Source organism: Podarcis filfolensis, assembly GCF_964270895.1.
Source record: "Podarcis filfolensis genome assembly, chromosome: 8".
NCBI lineage: Eukaryota > Metazoa > Chordata > Lepidosauria > Squamata > Lacertidae > Podarcis > Podarcis filfolensis.
Window position 1 is genome coordinate 17,702,776 of NC_139611.1, and position 23,809 is coordinate 17,726,584.

At 47.0% G+C, this 23,809-nt stretch overlaps 1 protein-coding gene and 2 long non-coding RNA genes across 18 annotated transcripts in view; 1 reads left to right on the top strand and 2 right to left on the bottom strand.

Moving 5' to 3' along the window:
* The window catches only part of LOC310769620, a 343,443-nt gene extending 341,884 nt beyond the window's left edge, over positions 1-1,559 (bottom strand). The window contains exon 1 of the long non-coding RNA XR_014551746.1: positions 1,211-1,559. This is a non-coding gene — a long non-coding RNA (uncharacterized lncRNA). The remainder of the gene's footprint in view (positions 1-1,210) is intronic.
* SAMD11 (sterile alpha motif domain containing 11) overlaps positions 1-23,809 on the top strand; it is a 317,484-nt gene that overhangs the window by 220,499 nt on the left and 73,176 nt on the right. For all 15 annotated transcript variants that reach the window (XM_083628579.1, XM_083628580.1, XM_083628571.1 and 12 more), the window contains one exon: positions 16,555-16,679. In XM_083628579.1, the coding sequence (XP_083484705.1) occupies positions 16,555-16,679 (125 nt within the window). The remainder of the gene's footprint in view (positions 1-16,554; positions 16,680-23,809) is intronic.
* LOC310769616 lies at positions 16,934-20,102 on the bottom strand. 2 transcript variants are annotated; one of them, XR_014551741.1, is made up of 2 exons: positions 19,921-20,102; positions 16,934-17,075 (listed from the first exon to the last, which is right to left on the bottom strand). It is a non-coding gene; the product is annotated as an uncharacterized lncRNA (long non-coding RNA). The 2 variants fall into 2 exon arrangements; XR_014551742.1 differs by having other exon boundaries at positions 16,934-17,081.

A 23,809-nucleotide genomic window follows, 5' to 3' on the forward strand; every position in this document is an offset into this window, starting at 1 on the left:
GTTCTCTAATCCCGACCCAGCCATGAAACCTGTGGGTTGCGTTCAACTAAGTCCTACTCAAGTAGACACACTGAAATAAGTGGATCTTAGTAATGCGCATTAACTTCAGTGTATCTACTCGTGAGTGGGACAAGCATTGAATACCCCCATGACCTTGGGCGTGCCACTGTCCCTTAGGCTGACGTACCTTTATTGCGAGAGCCAGCGTGGCACAGTGGTTAGAGTGTCAGGTTGGGACTTGAAAAGACCAGGCGTCAAATCCTCACTTGGCCATGAAGCTCACTGTGTGTGACCCTGGTCCAGACCCTACCTTTCAGCCCAGCCTACCTTGCAGAGTTGATGTGAGGATTGAATGAGGAGTGGTGGGCATGGGCATGCATGCCACACCTTGAGCTCCTTGGAGATAAAGGTGGTATATAAACTCATTTTTAAAAAAAAAATTTTTTTAAAAAAAAGATAAAACAGGATCAATGCCAGCTATCGTGTGTGTGTGTGTGTGTGTGTGTGTGTGTGTGTGTGTGTGTGTTAGTCACAACCTGTTTTACAGAAGCTATTTAACACTTCAGGTACGTTCTTAGCTCTCTGGAACACACAAGCTTGGCTCTGCAGGACCTCATCCAGGGTGTCTTGATTCTTTCTCTTTCTTGATACTCATCTTCCTGAAAGAATACATTACAAAGGCCAAGCCAAGCCCAGGCTGTCTTTGCCTTGACATCTCATGCTGGTTGCTCAGCTGCCGTACCAGGACGTTCTTCCTGTAGGTGAGGCCAACATCAACAAGGAAACGGTTGCTGGTGGCTGGCAATCAAAAGAGACCGTCATGGGAAGGTGGCATTATGGCGAGTGAAAGGTGTCCCCCCCAACCCCCCCCCCACAAACACACGTCATTGGTGCATTTGTATGGTTTTCAGGCAACAGCTGGAGAAAAGCAGTAAATAGATTCATGTTGTTTAATTTGAAAGGTATTTTAAAGTTAAGGAAAGAAGTAATCTCTGGAGGAGATGCTGCTGTTTGATGCGCCTCCAGGCTCCATGTGCTTTTCTGAGTACTTAGGCTGAAGGATCTCTTTCTGTTGAAAAATCTTTTCATATTGCAGAAGAATTCTGGCTCATGTTGGGAGCTGTTTCTAGCCTGAGGGCCACATAGCCTTCTGGGCGAACTTCTCGGGGGGGGGGGGACCACGATTGCCCAGGGACACCCTACGATCAACCAGTAGATCGCAATCGACCTGTTGGACACCCCTGGCTTAGAGGATCTCTAACAAGGTTTTGTTTAGCAGTCACACCAAACTACAATTCCCAGGAATTGGGGGGGCAGTGGTATGGGAGGTCATGACACTTTGACTAGTATAGAACTGGTATACATTAGCAGTGCAGGCATGTTCTTTCCCCACCCCCTTTTCTATTTCTCTCTCTTTGTTTTGCTTTTAAAAGTGGAACATTGGGCTGCCCTTGGGATGACCCACTTTAGGCCAGCTTTGCAATGCCCATTGAACTTCTGCTGTATGTTGTCAAGCCTTTTTTGGCCTCACCATTGCCCCACTTGAACCAAGAGTGTCCTGCAGAAATGCACCTGGTGCTGTTCCACACTTGCATATTCCATGGGGAGAAGAGGCAGGGCAGCCAGGCCATTTTGCAAGGGGACGTCATTTACTAACTGCAAGCCACCTCTTTTGAGGGAACCCTCGATCGCTTCCCCCAGCTTGAAGTCCGCTGGGGTGCCTCTTCGTTCTGCGCGCCCCTGATGTCGCCCTGTCAGCGAGTCTTTGTATTAATAGCCACATTGCGCTGTGGTCAGGGGATGATCGATAACACAGGTGCTTGATGGATGTTGAGAGGGAAGATTTATAGGTGCTGGTAGCGGTCGAGGCGGGCAAGCCAATGGAGATAGACAGCAGGGGGCAGCGGGGGAGGCGGAGAGTCCTTCAGAACTCTGGCAAGGAGCAGACACTGCAGAGATGTGTATCTGCAATAAAAAAGGCCTCTTGTTCCTTTAAACAAAGTTGCTGTTTACGCTTGGACCTTCCTCTTGGACCAACTTGCACTGGGCCCTCTCTAAAAACCACAGCAGGTGCTGCAACCTTCCAACAGTTTGACTTCACTCCCGAAGGAGCACTCCTCCATTGTCTCCGGAGACGGACAGGTGCCACAACGTGTGACTCCCAGCGGTGGGTATTCAGAAGTCTACTGCCTCCAACGGTGGAGGTAGAAGCCAGCTGTTGTAACTAGCAGCCACCGATAGCCCTACTCTTCATGAATTTATCTCATCGCCTTTTAAACCCATCCGATGGAATAAGATGAATCTAAGAAGAGCCTGGGACGTGGGTGGCGCTGTGGGTTAAACCACAGAGCCTAGGACTTGCCGATCAGAAGGTCGGCGGTTCGAATCCCTGCAACGGGGTGAGCTCCGGTTGCTCAGTCCCTGCTCCTGCCAACCTAGCAGTTCGAAAGCATGTCAAAGTGCAAGTAGATAAATGAGTACTGCTCCGGCGGGAAGGTAAACAGTGTTTCCGTGCACTGCTCTGGTTCGCCAGAAGCGGCTTAGTCATGCTGGCCACATCACCCGGAAGCTGTATGCCGGCTCCCTCGGCCAGGAAAGCGAGATGAGCGCCGCAACCCCAGAGTCGCCTGCGACTGGACCTAATGGTCAGGGGTCCCTTTACCTTTACCTTTTAAGAAGAGCCTGACTGCTGGATCAAGGCAACAGCCTGTTTCACCTGGTCCAGCATCCTGCTCTTACTCTCCCCACTTTTGCTTCCCGGCAACGGGCACATGGAGGCATACTGCTTCCGACACTAGCGGTAGAGCATAGCCATTGTGGCTAGTAGCCATTGATAGCCTTTTCTTGCATAGATTTGCCTGCCCTCTTTTAAAGCCGTCCAAGCTGGTGGCCATTGCTGCCTCCCGCGGGAGTGAGTGCTATAGTTTAGCTAGGCACTTGCTGTCTGAATAGAAGAGAAGCTCACGATGTGCTTAATCCCAAAGCCTAGCAGAGCTGAAAAGGGCCCTTTTACAGCCTCCCTAGCTTGACATTAGAATAAGTTGGAAGGAGGCAGGCAGGCGGGAGGTGCTCTTTAGATCTGGTGGGCTGCATAGCCCTGTTCACTTTAACGTTGGCTTGCCCAAGGCTGATCTGAGCATCTCGGATGAAAACCACCCCGCGGCTTCCCGGCAGGCTGCGATGCCCCTCTGTTCAATACCGGAGTGCTGTTGAGCTCTGCAGCGGCGCATTCGCTCCTTCCCTGTCTCGCTGCCCTCGCTGCTCGCTGATTAGACACTCGATTGCAGGGCTTGAGAGCCTTGACCCAAATCCTTGCGTTGCTCATCTTCAGGTTTTTATCCTCTCAGGGCTGTTCTGCCCGCCATCGACCGGCGAAGAAAGGTATTGGCCATGCGGCGAGCGATTAGGAAGGTTTTGTCGTGCTGTGTGCAAGGCGATAAGTGGGCAACGGGGGGTGGGGGGGTTGTCTCAGATCAAGTTGAGCTGTCAGCTTCTCTCAGATCACCGTCCTTTCTTTCGGCTGACTCAGAGGTCCTGGTCTTACCGAACGGGGAGTTTTGGAGAGGGCTGACCTTGCTGGCTGGCTCAAGGCCTTTCCCGCCTGCAGGCTGGTCTGTGCAAAGCCAAGGATATCTGGGGGAAGCCTCTTACTGCGAATCATCCCTTGCACCGCAGCCAGAGGGTGTTAATCCTTTTGGTTGTACGAGAATGTGAGGCTGTTAGAATAGGGGTGGCAAATCGATGGTGTTATTGATGGCTGTTGGCCATGATGACTGTGCTCTGGAGGGTGAGAGCTCTTGTGCTCAGGTCCTGCTTCCAGGCTTCTGGTGAGCATCTGGTTGGCTGCTGCGAGAACCGGATGCTGGACTGGATGGGCCATTGCCTGCATCTAGCAAGCTCTTCTATTATTATTATTATTACTATTATTACTACTACTATTATTATTATTATTATTATTATTATTATTATTATTATTTTATTATTATTATTATTTATACCCTGCCCATCTGGCTGGGTTTCCCCAGCCACTCTGGGCGGCTTCCAACAGAATACAGTGGTACCTCAGGTTACATACGCTTCAGGTTACAGACTCCGCTAACCCAGAAATAGTGCTTCAGGTTAAGAACTTTGCTTCAGGATGAGAACAGAAATCTTGCTCTGGCGGCGCGGCGGCAGCAAGAGGCCCCATTAGCTAAAGTGGTGCTTCAGGTTAAGAACGGACCTCCAGGACGAATTAAGTTCTTAACCCGAGGTACCACTGTATTAAAATACAATAGTCTATTAAACATTAAAAGCTTCCCTAAACAGGGCTGCCGTCAGATGTCTTCTAAAAGTCTGGTAGTTGTTTTTCTGTTTGAAATCTGGTGGGAGGGTGTTCCACAGGGTGGGTGCCACTACTGAGAAGGCCCTCTGCCTGGTTCCCTGTAACATGGCTTCTCGCAGCGAGGGAACTGCTCTTTTTCAGTGCGACAGTCACATTCCCTTCCAGGCAACTTTTCGGGGACCGCATACTTTTTCATTCAACTTTCCTCCAAGGAGCTCAAGGTAGCATATCCTTTCCCATGAAATAGGATAGGCTGGGTGACTCTGGCTGCCCAAGGTCACTCCCATCCGTTTCATCGCTGATTGGGGATTTGAACCCTGGTCTGCACCACACATGAGTGGGCAGGGCCAGAGGCGGACGTGGGCAGACATTAATGTTAATTTGCCCAATGTTGCCCCAGGGCATTCCTTATAGGTAAGCTGCCTCCTACTACTGGAAGGGTCCTCTGGATCCTTTTGACCAGCGGTTCTCAACCTGTGGTCCCCAGATGTTGTTGGACTACAACTCCCATCATCCCTGAGCTCTGGCCTTGCTAGCTAGGGGTGATGGGAGTTGTAGTTCAACAACATCTGGGGACCCACAGGTTGAGAAAGGCTGCTTTTGACTCCTCCCCTGGGTGGGAGGCAGAGGTGGGGAGTAGATTTATTACCTTACCTTCACCGGCAGGTCCCAGGGCAGGTTACAACAATTTAAACTTCAGAATAAAAAACAGATAAAACATATTACAATTACAGGAATAGGGGTGGGACCTGAAAATCTCCTTTCTTGGGGTCATTAGCATTTCACCCTCAGTTCTTTCCCTCAGACTTTCCCCTGTTCCCCCCCCCCCCCGCCCCCTTAGCTGCTTTGTCCATTTGGGCCTCCATATTCTTGCTTCTTCATCCGCACTGTTACTTGTCGCTTTTGAGGGAGGGAGGGAGAAAAGTTTAGATTTGACGGACTGAGCATGAGGGAATCAGTTTTTGGCGGCTTGGTGAGTCTACAGCTCGAGTTTGGCACACTCCACATCTCTGGGTTGCCATTTTCTGCCCTTGTGGTAGAATCATTGGCATTGGGCCTAACAGCACTTTGGTGCCATGTTGTCTCACAAATGCCTGTGCCCTGTGGGGTTGCGGTTACCAAGCTCCCCCACCCCACATCTTCATTGTTCGATCTCCACTGCCTTTCCACTGTCATCACACCTGTCTACCTCATCCAGGCAGCTCTTTTTATTGGGGTCATGCAGCACGGGTGGTTGACTGTTCCTCAGCCATTTTCCTGTATTTCTGCTTAATGTGCAGGGATGCTGCATTCTAATTATTGCATTTATATACAGTGGAACCTTGGGTTATGTACCGTCCTCCTTACGAACGCTTCAGATAATGAGCTCTGCTAACCCAGAAGTAGATGCTCCTGGTTGTGAACTTTGCCCTGGGATCTGAGCAGAAGTTGCGCGATGGCGGTAGTGGGAGGCCCCATTAGCAAAAGCACTGCTCATGTTAAGAACAGTTTCAGGTTAAGAAAGGATCTCCGGAATGAATTAATTGCATAACCGGAGGTACCACCTTTTCCTTCAAGGAGCTTGAGGTAGTGTACATGGTTTTTCCCTCCCAATGTTATCTTCACAACAACCCTGTGATATAGGCTAGGCTGAAAGGCAGTGACTGGGCCCTAGGTCATCCAGTCAGCTTTATGGCTGAGTGAGGATTTGAACCCTGGTATCCCAAGTCATAGTCCGATACTCTAACCACAATATACTTTTGTTCCTCAGTACTTCCTCCGTCTGCCACAACCACTTGCCTCAGGAGGAGGGAGATGTGTGTCTGATGCCCATAATGCCATGTCTGATGGGTCCAGGCAACCTTTTCTGTCTCCCAGAAGGGATGAGTACTCAATTTTCTGTGGCTTATCCAGAGGGAATTTCCCAAGTTCACATCCTGGACTGAAGACCCAGATCAGAGTGTTGCTCTTGAAGAGCTTGGATAAGTTTTGCTTTTAAAGGTGTTTTTTTCAATATTCACCCAAGTATACACACCCACACCAACACACCCCAACCTGGTCAAACTGTCCTTGAGATCTTTCATATATCTCACAGGTTAGGCACCAGCTTCTGTTAAATAAGGTTGTTCAGGCAGCGTCGTCGTGCTGCAACAGTATTTATAGAGCAGGCTGGGGTTCCCTTTTTAATGGCATCCATAAAAAGATCATTATTTTTCTTCTGGCGCAGGCTCTGGCTGATTTACACGCCTACCCCGTCCCTTGGTGTTCGCTCTCGTTTAGGCAGCTCTGACTGATACATCGCTCCTGTTTCGCTCGTTCTTAAATAACACAGACGCCTCGCAAAGCGTGACACCATCGGGGACCCATCCCCACCCCCTTTTTCTTCTTGAAACTTTGGCAACAAGATCCTTTTTTTGTTTGCAAAGAAGTTGCCTTTTGGTACTCGAATAGAGTTGAGTGCAGAAATTCCTGGGCCGTAAATGATGTTGACACCCTGCCCCCTCCCCGCTGATGCCTGACAGGAAAAGAAAGATGAAATGATGCCTTATCCTGAGTCAGAATTGTTGGTCCATCTAGCTCAGTATTGCACACACTGACTGGCAGCAGCTCTCCGGGGCTTCAGGTAGGAGTCTTCATTCCCAGCCCTACCTGGAGATGCCACAGCTGCCGTACATGCAAACGGAGTTACACCACAAAGTGTCACATTGAAAAACTTCACCCCCTAAGCGTAAGGCAAAGGAGATGATGATGCTTCGCCTCCTCCCGTTCCATGTACGAAGCTGACTGGCCGGCCATTGAGTTTTACTTCAATACTGGCAATGGGGCTGTTCGTTCCCACCCCACCTGAAGGCAGCAGGCCTGCTTCAAAACAAGCAAAACATTTTTGTATTACTTTTATAAACGTAAAAGAACGAAGATAAATCATAACAAAGAGAGAAAATGTTTCACAGGGAGTTACAATCACATCTCTTTTTTTTTTAAATAATTTTTTATTAAAGGTTTTTATAACAACAACAAACATACAACAAATACATAAACAGACAAAAACAAAAACAAAACAAAAAACATGTACCATTTCATATCTTAATTTCTTATACCTTTCTTCCCCGACTTCCTCATGCCTCCCTTTTCTGTATTCCAAATTCTTATCAATTACTCAGCAAATCTTCCCTTATTTTAATTTAAATTTAATCTAATCTTCCTTATTCTCCTTGTCTTAACCCTTGCTAATAGTAACCGTTTACTTTCCAGTCCAACATCATTCTAACTTTCATTAATTTTGTAGTATTTCTTTAAATAGTCCTTGAACTTTTTCCATTCTTCTTGCGCTGCTTCTCTTCCCTGGTTTCGGATTCTGCTCGTCATTTCTGCCAGGCCCATGTAGTCTATCACCTTCATCTGCCATTCTTCCAGTGTGGGTAGTTCTTGTGTCTTCCAGTACTTCGCAATAAGTATTCTAGCTGCTGTTGTAGCGTACAAAAAGAAAGTTATGTCCGTCTTTAACACCCCCTGTCCGACAATACCCAAGAGAAAGGCCTCTGGTTTCTTAGGGAAAGTATATTTAAATACCTTTTTAAGTTCATTATAGATCATTTCCCAGAATGCCTTAATCTTCGGGCACGTCCACCAAAGGTGAAAGAATGTACCTTCCTACAATCACATCTCATGGATGTATTCAAATTTCATTCATCAGTGCTGAAAATATTTTGAGATTTCCCCGAAAGTATTTAGTCACAATTAGCCATGTGTGGCTTGGGCTGGGGCGCTTCAGTCATTTTCGTCTCCAGACACAAGCGTAAGGAAGGTTTGCCATGTGTCCTGAAATTTGTTGACTCCAGATCCTGTTCTTAGGGCTCTGAGCTTATGGATTGGCTTCTTCATTCACGTCACATTCCAGACCTCTTGATAAAGCAGCAGGCTTGCTGATGGGAGTAGAGAACAGGGTAGACAGGGGCATACACAGCACCGCCCTCCCATACTTCACTTCCGCCTGAGGCATCCGCCTCACTGTCCCTAATGGTAGGGCCGTTCCAGCTCCAAGTCTTCTGCCAGGCACACAGTTTCTGCAAGCTTTTTGATAATGCTGTGTCACTGGGACGACAAGCTCATGATATAATAACCTGCTAAAGCATGCCGTGTGATCTAGTTTGATTTGATGGTTTTGATTTGCAGCCGAGGCTTGAAAAGCCCAATCAGCCCTGTTATCTGGGCCAGCTGCGAAACTCCAGGAGGGAACTCTGTTGCTGTTAGATGAACTAACGAAAAGCTGGACAGTAAAACGGGGGGGGGGGGTCCTGTTAAAACTGCCTTTCTTTTTCGCGGGATTCCCACTTACTTCATGCTGGCATTCAAAATGGGAACATTTCTTGCATTGCAGAATAAACTGCATTTCTCATTAAAAGCATGGAACTTTCCATTTCAGTCAGCGAAAGGGAGTGAAGGGTTGTGGCTCTGTGGTTAGGACATCTGCTTTGCATGCAGAAGGTCCCAGATTCAATCCCCGGCATCTCCTGATAGGACTTTGCCACCTGAAACCCTGAAGTGTTGCTGCTAGTTAAGGTAGACAGTACTGAGCTCAATGGACCCAATGGTCTGATTCAGTATAAAGGCAGACTCCTATGTTAAAGCTCTGTGAGCTGTATACGTTGAACCTATGCAGTCAGAAACACGATGGGAGCTGCTGTGGTTATATCCTGCACTTCAAAATAATACAACTGCACAGGGCAGTGAAGGACTGACATTTCTTGGGCGTTTGTGGGTCTGTTCCCCTTGACGGGGTGAGCTCCTATTGCTAGGTCCCAGCTCCTGCCAACCTAGCAGTTCAAAAGCACGTCAAAGTGCAAGTAGACAAATAGGCACCACTCCAGCGGGAAGGTAAACGGCATTTCCGTGCTCTGCTCTGGTTCGCCGGAAGCGGCTTAGTCATGCTGGCCACATGACCCAGAAGCCGGCTCCCTCGGCCAGTAAAGCGAGATGAGCACCGTAACCACAGAGTCGTCCGCGAATGGACCTAACGGTCAAGGGTCCCTTTACCTTTACCTTTTCTGTTCAGGGGAGAGCCTTTCATTATGTCGGTCAGGGGTGGGGAACTTCTGGTCCTCCAGATGTGCAGACTCCAATCCCCAGCCAGCATGGCCAGTGGTCAGGGATGCTGGGAGCTGAAGCCTGGCATCATCTGAAGGGTCACGAGTTGCTGGACTCCAGCTCCAGAACCGTAGCTATGGGGAGCTAGCTGCGTGTTTTGCGCCAGGTGAAGCCTCCAGGGGGGGTGCCATTGAGTTCTCCCAGCCTGTGTGTGTGTATGCGTGCCAGTGGTGACAAACTGGGTCTGTCCCTGACTACTTACCATGCTGACGGGGGCTGAAGGGAGTTGGAGTCCAGCAATGTCAGGAGATGCAAGTTTCCCCATCCACACCAAACAAGTAATATTGAAAGTGGCCAGGTGGAAGCGCCTTTCCCTGCAGCTTTTGCCCGGTGGGTGCACAGGCAGATACCTCTGTCCATTTCCTTAATGTCTTTGTGGTTCTTCAGCTCTGTCTGTGCTGCTGCCGTCGTGGCCCCAACACGGCTCCTTGCTTTGCATATTGGATTTTATTTTATATGTTAAGGAAGGGCAGAGGGTCGGGACAGGTTTATGGCGACTATATTGATCAGGGAAATTTAATACGATCTCTGCAGCGGAGGAAGGATCGTTAAGAGATGGCAAGATGAGTAAAACTTTTTTCTTTTTTAAAAAAGGAATGGCTTTCCATTGTATTTCATATCTCGTTATCTTTCTGGGTCTCCTTTCGTTCCACCCCCTCCCCTCCCCAAATAAATATCCAGTGAGTGTTAGTGACTGTTTTGGGGGCACGTCGCTAGGATCAAGCTGTTCGATGCAATGGTGCATTGTCACTAGGGATGGGCAAATCTGTCAGTTTCTCTCTGTTTCCCATTTTTGCAATCTTGAATTCCTCTTTCATCCCCAGTTTGCTGTTGTAATTAATTAAGTCCTCGCGAAAATTCATCAGTATTTATGCCATTTTTCCTAAGAACATGCATTTTTTGCAAAGCAGGTTCACCTAAAATAACACGTTTTTGCATGTTGTTTTCATCAATACCTGTGTTTGTATGCACACTTTATCCCACTTTATATGCCTTTATGTACATGCTATGTAGCTGGAGAAGTGCAATGCAAAATTCGGCGGAAGTGCAAATTTCAAAGGATGGTTGTGTGTTCAGTTCTCATGTTGTTTTGAAAAGTACAAATCCAGTTGAATCGCCTATAAATGTAAACCAAATAGATTTTTTCCTCTCCCACCCCACCCCACCCTCCATACCCCCCAGCTCTAGATTCACTCCCCAGCTGGAACCAAACTCCCCAATTCCAGTTTCAAAGGTCTGTTGCAGGCTTGAATTGGGATTCTGTTCCTGACACAGGTTTCGGGTTCCCTGTCCCTCATTTGTATTCTTAGCTTTCCCCCTCCCAGCACCCCCCACTCACTACTGCTGTCTCCTTCCCTTCCCTTTTGACAGCCCATCACTATGACTGCTAACACTTCGACATCTTGCCAGACCCCACAGGCGCCTGGCAGCCTTGGCGCGAGAGACGCAAGGATCCTGACGCTGATTTATTTTTTGGTTAATTGCCTCGATCCATTAGCCTCTTCATCCTTCTCCCCATTAAAGACATGCCTGACTCCTAATGCCTGTAAGTGTGTGTGTGTGTGTGTGTGTGTGTGTGTGTGTGTGTGTGTATTTATTATTGGATTTCTTTCCTGCCCTTCAGTATAAGATCTCAGGGCAGATTAACACTATAAAATGCAATGTTAATAACAAGGTGTGTGGTTTTTTAAAAAGAAATATCAGGGTGTGTGTACGTGTACACCTGCACATCTCACTAACATGGATAGGAAGCGAGTCAGATCATTTGGTCCCTCTAGCGCAATGTAGTCTACACTGACTGGCAGCAATTTCCCAGGGTTTCAGACAGGGAGTCTCTCCCAGCCCTACCAGGATATACCATTTGGGATTGAATTTGGAACCTCCAATTCTTAATTTATTAGGAATATAGGAAGCTTATGCTGGTTCAGGCCATTGGTCCATCTAATTCCATATTGTCTACATTGACTGACAGCAGCTGCCCAGGATTTCAGGCACTGAAGTAATACCTTCTTGCATAAGTTTGGTGTACACGAACATGCCGACACCAATGCACCTATATATGCGTTAAGATTTCCAGAAATTTCAAAGCAGGCAAACTTTCTGTTAGAATCCAGCTTCCATCAGTCGAGAGCCAGTCATGCATAATATGGATGTTTGAGGTTTTTAAATTTTCTTCATTTTATTGGTATGAGAAATAGAGTGAGCGGGATAGGGGGAGCACTAACTCTGTGGAGAGTCAGCAAAACAGCACAAACACCTGGCTATGTTCATCCTTCCAGTGTGGTTGGCTGAGGTTATCTTTCTGCCCAGAGTTCATCTCACATGTATATCTCCTCTCGAGCTCCATTTCCTGTAAGCTTCAGAGCTATCCTGTTGCCGTTGGTGAATCATTATATTGCCATTACAGAGGATGGATTAGGATAGTTGGCCTTTTGAGAGAAGGCAAGCGGACTATTAGCCCCATTACGTGCAGACAATAGATTAATCTGGGGGTGGTTGGGCGGAGACATTAACAATTGCATTTGTTTGTTATGGGCTGAATTGCAGCATTTTTCTCTCTTTTTGGTAGCCACAGTCGCTTGCAAAACATCTTGGCATGTTTGAATGTCACCCAAGGTTAACCTGAAATAGTCTGTGAAGCAAGAGCCCCAATCAGGCTGGGATGGAGGCTATTAGTTTAAGCAGCAGCTTTTAAAAGAGAGATAGGGAACCGGTGGTCCTCAAGATGTTGCTGCATTCCCAGCATCCCTGGCCATTGGCCATGCTGGCTAGGGCTGATGGAAGTTATTGTTGTTTTATTTTCTTGCTCATAAAGATAGCTGAAAGTGCCTTACAAGCACAATAGAAATACTAAAACCAATGAGAACAAATACAATTAATACTTTTTAAAAGTCCTAAAAAGTGCACAGGTCTATACAACTAAAAGACAAGTCTAGCAGATTCTGCCCCACCAAAAGAAACTGCAAATACTTTGATCCTTCAAACTAAGGGCCAAAAGCCCAAGTAAAAAGGAAAGCTTTTGCCTGGCACCTAGAGCTAGAGAAAGAAGGCACCAGGCGAGTCTCACTGGGGAGAGCATTCCACAAGCAGGGAGCCACCACTGAAAAGGCCTGTTCTTGTGTTGCCACCTTCCGGACCTTGAAGGAGGAACATAGAGATGGGCATCAGTTGACAATTGCAGGGCCCTGGCTCTTAAACAGAGGTGGGTGGAGGTTTACTGTGAACTGAGGAATATGGAGCAGGTGTTCTGGGATCCTCTGCTTCTCCCGAGTCTTGGTCCCTGACACATTTTGCTTCTCTGGCCCTGCCCTGTGGGGAGACAGAGCATGGCCATTAAGGCTAGTAGCCATTGGAAGCCTTATCCTCCATGAATTTGCCCAGTCCTCTTTTAAACCTTTTGTCGGCTAAGCCATGGTTTGGCTTAATGTGTTGTCCAGTCAGAGGATTGTGGTTTGTCTTACTCCAGGCAAAGCATAAGCCTGGGTGTGCACAACCACTAAGCCAAACCAAGGCTTCACTCACAGCAACATAGGAGCAGGAGAGAAGCAGAGAGGCCGCAGTCTTCTCTCTGGGAGCCTGCATGCTTTAACCTTTAACTTCCAATGCATCTACTCTTGAGTAGGACTAGTATTGGATACGACCATAACTTGGCCCAGTGTTACGTGCAACCTGAGTCAAAGGGTCTGTTTCAGGGAGGTGAAATGGAATGGCATCTCTTGGGAAAGGGCATTGCTGGCTAGCTGGCTGCAACTCTCAGTTGCAACACTCCCCACTGCAGCATTTTGTTGCCGCTTCCACTTTTCTCACCCATTCCTGACGTAATTCGTGAAGCGGCCATTACTTATCAGTAAAAACTGTTAAGATAGGGGACATACTTTGATTTGCTTGTCTGTGAGAAAGGGGGAGATTGGATGTTCCTTCTGTATTTTGCCCTCCCTTTTCTCCTCCGCGCTGTCAACGCTGAAAACCTTCTAAGGCATTAATTAGCAAAAAGGCGGGGTGGAGGGAGGAAAAACTTGGTCAAATTGAAAATGGTTACGGCAACCTTCAGTCCTTCAGGAGATTATCTGTCTCCTCTTCAACCTCTCAGGAGATCCCTATCTCTCTCTTAGGCCTCCTTTTCTAATCCGTTTTTAAAATATATATATATATATAAAAAATACGCTGCTGGAAGGGATCAGACGACTAATCTGATTTCGTATGTGCGTATTTGGGGGAGGGCAGGTGGGCATGGGAGAGCTGGCTGTGTTTTAGAAAAAAGAAAGAAAATCAGTGCATATCGGAAGGAAGTCTTCTTTTTAGGAGAGAGGCATCTGTGCCTCCCCCCCCCCCCCCCCGGCTGTCCCCAGCTCAGAGGTTCTTGCATTATGCTGGTAGGCAGTTTTCAGACTTTCTTGCTTACATATTAAGCTGCTTTATGCCCGCTCAGAGTTCACTAGCGCATTTCAGCCAAGCAAAAATGTTCAAGAAGGTTGTGAAGTAGGTCCAATGAGGTACATGCCCTGGGGGAGAGGATATATCTCAAGGGCTAAATGGAGAGGCTTGCAGGACTGCATTTGTCACAGAGGCTGGTCGTCACCCATCCCTGGTCTATAGGAACTGTTCAACATGTGATGAAATTGTTCCTGGCCTGTTTCCACACAGGGGTGTGGGGAGAGTGACATGATCGGATGTCTGTGTGTGTTAGGGGATAGCAATCCCTGAGTTAGCCTCTCAAGAAAACTTAGTTGGGGAGTCTTCAAGCTGACAATCTAGTATTCTTTGAGCAGAGACTGAGGTCACATTCACACCATGCATTTAAAGCGTTATGATTCCACTTTCAAGACAGCTTCCAGGAATTATTAGAGCTGTAGCTTGTTAAAGATGCTGAGAGTTATTTGGAGCTTATTACCCACTTCCCAGATTTGCATTTGGTTGAACCATTTTCAGAATGGTTTAACAATCAATCCCTCTTCCAAGGGATTTCTGGGAATTGGAGCTCTGTGAGGGGAAATAGGGCTCCCCCTTTTTATTTATTTCATAAAATTTATATACCGCTTTATTGGAGGGGAAAACCTCAAAGTGATTAACTGTTTTTTATTGATAATTTCATTGTTTCATTCTTTTTGTAAACTGCTTTGAGGGGTTATTTTATGACCAAGTAGAATATAAATTTACGTAAATCTTTAGGAACTTCATTTTGCTGCCTGTATAAACCAGGCTATGGAACATTGCACTGACCTAACATGCCATTCTGTGGTCATTGCACATAAGAAGGGGGGGGAGCTGCACAGACTTGCACCCTAGACTGCTGTGATGATGGGGTTATAAGCCAATTAAACCCACTGTCATGTCCACCATGTCAGGCCTCTTTCCTCACCCCACCCCTGGTCAGCCCAGCCTCCTTTTCCTGTTGCGCTGACGGCAGCTTTTATCTGTCCTTTGTCCCTGACGTCCGGAGTTATTGATTTGCACGATTAAGAGGAACCGATAATCGCCTCAAATTAATCCTCTAAACTCCTTTGGAAATATTTTGCATAATGCTTCTTGAAGGTGGTATCTAGGCAAGGGATAAGCCTTGAAATTGCTTGCCGTGGTGTCGGCAGGAGCCAGGACGGCAGGGGAGAGGAGATATGGATTGGGCGGTATGATTTAAATGGCCAGTGGTGAAAACCAGCTTCTTCTTCACACGTAAATGGTAACTTGGGTGGCTGCATCGAGACGATTCCACCTTGAAGGAACAGGGTAGCCCTTTAGGATTGCAGCTAACATCGCCTGAAGACTCCTGTTAAGGTCAGGTTTGGTAGAGAGAGCAGTTCTGCAAGGGGTTGGGGCAAAAGAGGACAGATAGCACAAACCCCCGCCACTGTCTGAAAATCTGGAGCCAGACGCCCATCGACAGCACCTGCCTCTAATGACTTTTCTGTCATAAACTTTATCTGATTAAGCAGAGCGCTGGACTGGAGATTAGCGCCCCTTCTCCCCCTCCCTTTTCCTCCCACACTCTGGACGGGCTCATGGGAGCAGCTCCGCAGCATTGCTGGTCCAAGCTGGGGAGGGATTCAGCCTCAAGGAGGGCTATTTAAAGAGGGACAATTGCTAGGTAATTTGGCAGATAACTCTTGGTCCCCTCACCCCAGCACTCACTGGTTAGGGTGGTCTCCATGGAGCCAATGTGTGGGCGGTCATGTGCGGCGTCTTGCGGATGCGCAGAGTAAGGCCGCTGGCTGTGTGAGTATGAACCTTCTTGGGAATTGCCTTTGCCTTAATTCTTTAATGTTGTGGGATGTTTTTGCTCCTCTGTAGTCCTTGTAGCATGTCAGGGAGAAGAGAAATTTGTGGAGGGCTTTGCCTGAATTATTTAATGTTGTGGAATGTTTTCATATCTCTGTCGGAACATGAAGTGCAGAAGAGAAATCCATGGGCATTAGGTCTACTGAAGGTTGTTAGTTGTGATGGAGTCTCTGCATCCTGATCTCAAATAGATCAGCAAATTCCACAGGTGTGGGGCCACCAATAAAAGAGCCCTGTCCTCTGTGCCCACCAACCTGATAGGGAACCAGGTGCTCTTCTTTTGAACTTCATTTACAGGTAGCAGAAAGGACAACACAAGAAGATCACTATTTAAGGGGAAAAGGAAACTCGCAGAATGCAGTTCTTAGCGCCTTGCGTTTTATTTTCTGATGTATTCTGCAACATGTTCTTGATGTAAGGATAGTGCATTAGTGGCAAATTTATTCTCCTTTATTAGTTGTTCTGTGATGCTTCCACCAACACTACCATATTATTGCTGTCTGGAGGGGCTGTGGTGCAACAAAAGAGCGACCAAAACGAACCAGATCACGTGCAGTATTTCAACAGGATGTTACAAAATCTGCACTGCCTGGAAGTAGAGCAGTATGACCACCCCCCAAAAAATTGTAGGCATAAACAGTAGCAAAAGCAAGATTGCATGTGACTACCTCGATAGCACCATGAGCACAAATGACCCCAAATGCACATTCGGAGGAGGTCTTTGGGTATCATAGGGTTGGCTTGTGGGGGGGGGCAGTTAGGGTAAAAGAGCCTCAGGAGAAGCTTGCTAGCAATTGGCTGTGTAAGTGAAACCCTTCTTCTCCCTTCCACAGCCGGGACAACGAACTCACCTCCTTCATCTCCAACCTCCACCAGAGTCGCCAGCTCGTTATGCCAGAGACCCAGAGCCGGTGCGAATTCAAGAGAAGCAGCTTGGATGTTGGCTTGGGGGCAGCAGGTAAGCTTCCTGGCTCACCTCTTCTTCTCCCTCCTTGCCCCTGTGCCTTGTCCCCACCCCCAAATGCTTGGCTGCTGCCCCAGACCTGGGAAGGTGACTTTTTGTTTTGACCCTCACCTGGGCCATTCTGAGCCTCTCCTTGGTGTTTATCCTGTGATGTGGAGGCCTGCGTGTTCAGAGCATGCTCCGCCAGAGAAGCGAAGAGGCCTGCGGGCGGGGAAGGGGGTGGGTAAGCACGCAGTGAAGCAGAAAGAGACCTTGGTTGGGTTTGTAATTGCATTAATCAGAAGCTTGTCGCGCGGTGCCTCCATCTCCACCGGCCCCCTTGCTTGAGTGGCTGCCTCGACTTTATGCTGCGGTCTGACCTTTTGTGGGGTTTAGCAGGCTCCGGCTTGTCTTCTGCTGAAAGAGAGGGAGAGGGAGAGAATGAAAGACAGGTCGGTTGTATCTTCTGCTGATCCTTCCTCTCATTGACAGCGTTGGTGGGAAAGAGATGGGCTGGCTTTTGAAAGGGCGATGGTGCATAAATCAACAAGTGAGGCTATTGGATGGATGGCGGCTCTGTTGTGAGCCTTTATTTATTTTTGTGAGCAGCCGGTGAAGGAAGGGGCTGTAGCTCACAGCAGTGCGTCTGCCTTGCCAGTCAGAAGGTCCCTGGTTCAATCCCCAGCATCTGCAGGTAGGGCTGGGAACCCCCCCCTGTCTAAAACCCCACAAAGCTGCTGCTGTTCGGTGTAGACAATACTGAGCTGGATGGACCCAGAGGTCTGACTCAGGATAAGGCAGCTTGCTGTGTTCTTAGGAACTGGTTGCTCAGAACATAACTAGGCCTTGAAGATAGGGGAAGGGAACCATTGAGGTAACTGCTAAGGATCCAGAGAGGCAGGGAAACAGGGATGTGTGCTGGGGTCAGTCCAAGGCTGCAGCGATCTCCTAAATAACTTTATTTAGGACGTTTGTATTCCTTGTATTCTCAAGGAGCTGTGAGGGTGGTGTACATAGTCTGCCTCTTGTTGTATGTTCATAGCAAGCACTGTGAGGTTGGTTGAGCTGAGAAAGAGTGTTTAGGCCCTTAGAATGGAATCTGTGTGTACTCAGAAGTAAGGTTTGTAACCCTAAGTACAACTATATAGGTTCCCCAAGCTGCTGGAAGATTCAAGACAGAGCAAAGGAAGTACTTGTTCAAGCAGCACGGAGCTGTTTCCCACAAGAAGCAACAATGGCCAACTAGGATGGCTTTAAAAGAGGATTAGACAAATTCATGGAGGAGACAGGTATCAATGGCTGCTAACCCTGTTGGTTGTGTTTTATCTCCGCTGTTAGAGGCAGTGTGCTTCTGAATATCAGTTGCTGCAAACTGCAGGAGAGTTGGTATTACGTTAAGGTCTTGCTTGTGGGCTTTCCTTTGGCCTCTTGGGAACAGGAGGCTGGACTAGACGAGCCCCCAGTCTGATCCAGCAAGGCTCCTCTTATGTTCTTAAATGGAAGCATAAATCTGGTGCTGTACCTTGTCTTTTCACAGAGGGGAGGTAGGTGTAACTTGGACTTCTGCCTAGCCAGCACATGTGAGAGGAGAGGCCTGGGGGGAGGGGGGGAGGGAAGCAGGTGCTGATAAAATCTAATTGCCCCATCGATTGCGCTCGGAGCTGCCGTGGGTTGCCGCTTAATGATTGAGATATTCTTAACTTGTTTGATGCAATGCTTAGCTAGACCCCGCTCTGCCCAGCCCACTGGGGACCGTAAGGTATTACAGGGATCTCTTAATCATGGAGCAGGGCTAGGCGTGCGCTCCCTGCCCAGCACCAAAAGATTTATTATAATTATCGCTGGGGCTTGGCTTTGCTCTCTCTGCAAGAATGCAGAGGTGAGATTGTGCTGTGTTAAGAAGGGGGCTGGGGGACTGCACTGTTAAACTCCTTCAAACATTGCCTCGCTGATGAAATCGGCTCAGGACAAGGCTAAATTAAACCACTGTGCGTAACTGAGTAAAACATCCCAGCCTGTCTCTCAGCTAAGGATGTTGGAATCTATTTGTCTCAGTCTCTCATTTTTACAATCTTTAGTTCTCTACATTTCTGTGTCTGTTTCCATTTTAAAAAGGGGAGAGGGCACATTAAAATTCGTCAGCATTTGAGAGCGACTTTTGCCCAATATACACATTTTTGTATGCAATTTTTCCTAATATGGACACATTTTTTTCAAAGCTATTTTCCCCAGTATAGTGTATTTTTGTGTGTTGGTTTCATGTTTTTTTAATTAATAGATTTTTATTGAATTTTCCAGAAAGAAACAAGTATAGTCAAACAATACAAACTAAATCACAGTTAATCAAGGCAACATTTTATGTGGGGGGAGAAGGGAAAGAGGGAAAATGGCTGGTGGTTCAGACCCCAACTGCTGTGCAGACATTCATGCAAATGCAACTATGTAAGGAAGGAGTCCATATATCAGAGCACTTTCTTGTATTTACCTGCCAGCAGAGTCATATCCTCTGTCCAAAGTATGATTGGTGGTGGTGGGGAGTGACTTTATCTAGGCATTACCTTTTTAAATTACTATTACTATTAATTTCCATTTTCCCCACCATGCATAAAACAACATAACTCGCAACACATCAACCACTTTGCTTTAAAATATCAAATCAAATTATTACAGATCACTCCAAAAAATATTTCCACATATTACAGTGAGATCTCGGGGGGTTATGAACTTTGCAATTTTCTTGACACATATCTAGGCATTTTTATGCACACTTCACCTTAGTGCATGCTCTCTCTTTTTTAACTTATTACTTGGCTGGAGAACTGGCAGTGCAAAATTGGGAGTGGTGTGAATTTCAAGGAGTGGTTGTGTTTTGGTTCATGTATTGTTTTGGAAAGTTCAGATTGAGTAGATTCACCTTTAAAGTGCTATCTGAATCAAATTCTCTCCCCCCCTTCCCCAGATTCCCAGCCCAATTTTCCAGGGTTGTATTCAATTCTAGTCCTAACCTGGGTCCATTCATTTCAGTGGGTCTACTCTTGACTAAGCCCACATTGGACACAACCCCTTAGTATTTTAAGCCGCCACTGTACCACCTCTCCTCCTCCCTCTGAAGCAGAGCATGGCTTACAGAATAAGTGTTACGTAAAGCAAATAGCACTCGCTTTTGAGAACTGAGTGCATTGTCATATTATGTACTCGAGTGTACTTGAGTGCTCTTTAACTGTAAAGCACTGAATGGTTGCCACAGAGGACTCACTGGCGGCGGCTGCTACTCATGAGTCGTACAGCAGTTCATAGGTCTTGCAAAGAGGAGCTGTGGCTTCAGGAGAGGGGGGTCACTTGCCTGCAGATCCCTGGGTGGGATATGTGGTAAAAACGATAACTGTAGCCGATCCTCAGCTGTTGCTTCACATCTTGCAAATGCTGCCCAGGTAGGGTTTGCTGCCCACAAAAAATAATAATAGGATGAAGTCACCTGGTATAGCCCTACCTGCATTAAACAAAAGACTTCTGTCTATGTTGTAGCACAGGCATAGGCAAACCCGGCCCTCCAGATGTTTTGGGGACTACAACTCTCATCATCCCTGACCACTGGTCCTGTTAGCTAGGGATGATGGGAGTTGTAGTCCCAAAACATCTGGAGGGCCGAGTTGGCCTATGCCTGTTGTAGCAGGTGAATTTTTATACCACATAAGGCAGGAGTCTCCAACTTTTATTAGGCACATTCAGATTTTCGAGTGAGTGTTCTGGGTGCCACCCCTGCTGGCCTCCCTGGAAATTAGCCTACTGTACAAAGGTAATGTTGACATTCATTGCTCCACCCAACATTTGACTCTGCTCTGCCCACCACTGTCATGTGGCCCCCTAGAAGGTCACCTAGAAGGGAATGTGGCCCTCGGACTGCAAAAAGCCCAGCCTTAGTCTATTTTGTGTATCTACAGTCTTGTTATTTTTATGTCTGCAGTCCATGGCTACGGACGTTGTCCCCTTCCCACATTTCTGCAGCAGACGAATGCAAAAAAAGACCACTGATTTTTTTTTAAAAAAAATGTAATTTGCTCTTAATTAATTCATTGCAGGATCTGTGCTCTTTCTCCCCCCCACCCCGCAGTGGCAGGATTTGCAATTGTTCTAATGGTTGAGCTGTACTGACTCCCCCCGCCACCGCTCCCTGGCTTCCCGCCACTCTTTGTGCTGCTGCGCCCCCCCCAACAGATCAGATAAATGCGAAGCTGCCTACAAGGTGCTGCTCTCTTGCCACAAAGGGATTTTCTCTGTGTGCGAGAAGGGAGGATGATGGCATAAGGCCCTTTTTAATCTTAATTGAGAGCGACACACAAAGGGATGAGCGCAGGAGCCGGGGTCCGCCTGACAAAGGCATGGCGGCAAAGCTGGAGGTTTGCACATCAAACACAGACTTAGAGCCTCCCTGAGAAGCTTGCTGCGTGTCTGTAAACAAATCCAATCCTTTCTATCCAGTTTGGCTAATTCACTCTGCCAGGGCATGCAAAAGCGAAGATGGGCGGCTGGCGGAGGAGGAGGGGGTGGGAAGCTTATGAAGACAGCGCCTGTCAAAAGAAGGAGCTGATCGGCTTGCTTGTGTCCGCAGGGAATGCTCCAGCCCTGGGGTCTTTTAGTTTCTTCCTATGGCTGACTCAAAACTATTTGCTCTTTTTTCTTCTCACCACCCTGCTGTCACCCCAAATGCTTTGGGTACCTCCCGAAAAACTGCCTTTGGTTTCCATTGTCTTTTTCAGAATTCCATGTTGAACTGGTTTTTTGTTTGCCTTGTTTTAAGTTGCCCTCACCCTTGATCGCTCTCAGTGATGTTATTCTGCAGCCTGATCAGGTTGGCTGTATAGCATCATGACATTGTCCCGATTCACTACGACTGCATCCACTCCCCATGTTTGAAGCGCTATGATACCGTTTTAACAGTAGTTGAGAATCCTGGGAAATGTTGTTTGATTAGGGTGCTGGCTTCACAGAGCTACAGTTCCCAGAGGTATAATAGTGCTTCAAATGTATGGCACAGATGTGACCTATGTTTCTGATTAGTATCTCAGCTTTCCTCCAAGGAGATCAGCACGTCCTACATGATTCTTGCCTCCCACATTTTCTCCTCAAAACCATCCTGTGAGCAAAATTATGGCAATACAGTGGTACCTCGGGTTAAGTACTTAATTCATTCCGGAGGTCCGTTCTTAACCTGAAACTGTTCTTAACCTGAAGCACCACTTTAGCTAATGGGGCCTCCTGCTGCCGCCGCGCTGCCAGAGCACGATTTCTGTTCTCATCCTGAAGCAAAGTTCTTAACCCAAGGTACTATTTCTGGGTTAGCGGAGTCTGTAACCTGCAGTGTATGTAACCTGAAGCGTATGTAACCCGAGGTACCACTGTATTGGAATCTCCCTATTCCTAGTCTTGACTCTTATTATTAGCCATCCCCCATGGGATCCTGGATCATGAACCCTGAGCCTATGGTTGCTGATTGGTTGAGACCGCTCATGTGATTATCATAGCAAGGAAAGAAATGAAGCAACATGGAAGGGGTGGGATATGGCACAGTAACTTTTGTTTTTTGTTTAGATAACTTTTCACTTCTCCAGAATCAGTGACTTTGACTTCAATGGCTAAAAGGTATGTCATGGTGCCATTTGTAAGTTTATTTTTGCTTTCTGTTACCATGATCTGGTTCACTGGCTTTCCAAATGGAAACAGCTTTCCAAATTATTTATTTGAACTTCTGAACGTTGTCAGTGCTGGGCACACGGGCACAAGAGCATGCGGGGAGCATGAAGCATAGTTCTGGCAAGATGGGACCTAGAGCCGTGTGACAAGGTCAGAGGAGACCCCATAGAAGAGCATATTAGGAGTGCAGAGTCTGTTATGGGCTGTGGTTGATGCCTGGCTGGCATGAAGGTGGAGGAGGATATGCATGCAAATAGTGAAGTTTGTATACTTGAGGCAGGAATGGGAGAGAAGAAGGAGGCAGGCAAGCAAGCAACAGGGAAAGAGGGATAGCATAGCATAGAGGTTGGAGCACTTACTTTGCATGCAGAAGGTCCCAGATTCAATCCCCAGCATCTTGAGGTAGGGCTGGGAGAAGTTCCTGTCTGAAGACCTGGAAGGACTGTGCCAGTACAGTGCTAAGCTAGATTTACTCAGTGGTTTGACTTGGTAAGGCAGCTTTCTATATTCCAGTGTCTTAAGGGACCTTTTGCATGCAAAGCAGGTGCTCCAACCACTAATTTGTCATTAATTTTCATTTGTCATTAATTGGTGCTCCAATTAATGACAAATACAATCAAATCATTTCAAAATACAATAATAATAATAATACCACCAATTATATATTCCAATTATAAAAAATTTCAAAAGGGGACTCCCCATGTTCCAGATGTCTTGAGATTTTTGCCCTCATTACATTCTCTGCGTTCTTCGCTATTGTTCAATTCATAACTCAGATTTTAACCGTCCTTGTTTTCTCAAACAAGTCTCGCTGTACTGTAACTCCCTTTTACCCCTGAGCTACAGCCCTTCACATATGAAATAGGAAACTGCCTTATATTGAGACAGATCCTTGGCCCATCTAGCTAGTGTTGCCTACACTGACTGGCAGCATCCTTCCAGGATACAAAGCAGGTGTTTTACCACTGGGCTACTGCGCTTTCCTCTTCTGGGATCCAAGAGGAAAAAGGAGCAAATTGGGAGGTGAAAGTATGATTTTTGCTTTACTATCTGACTGCACCTTCCCAGTTTAATTATTATTATTTTTTAATGTAAAAGAAAACCTATAACTGATTGCTCATCACATGAAATTGAGCAGAAAGCCAACTCCTTCCCGGTCAAGCATCTCAGGCAGTCATTGCTGCCTTTTTTGCTGCAAAAGGAAGAGCTGTTTGAACAGGAGAACCAATGACAGCCTTTCCACCCTCTTGTGGCTGGTGTTTGTTTAAACTGAGGATGGGGGTGATTTAAATTGCCCCCTCCCCCAGTTACTTAGTCTGTGTTTCCCCACCCCCTCTTCTTCAAACTGGCAGGACGATCAGTTTCTATGCTGTTTTGGTTTTCTTGAATCTGGGATCCTAAGAGGTTGGGAAACATTTTCAAGCAAATTGCTTCCTTCATATAAGCAGATCGCT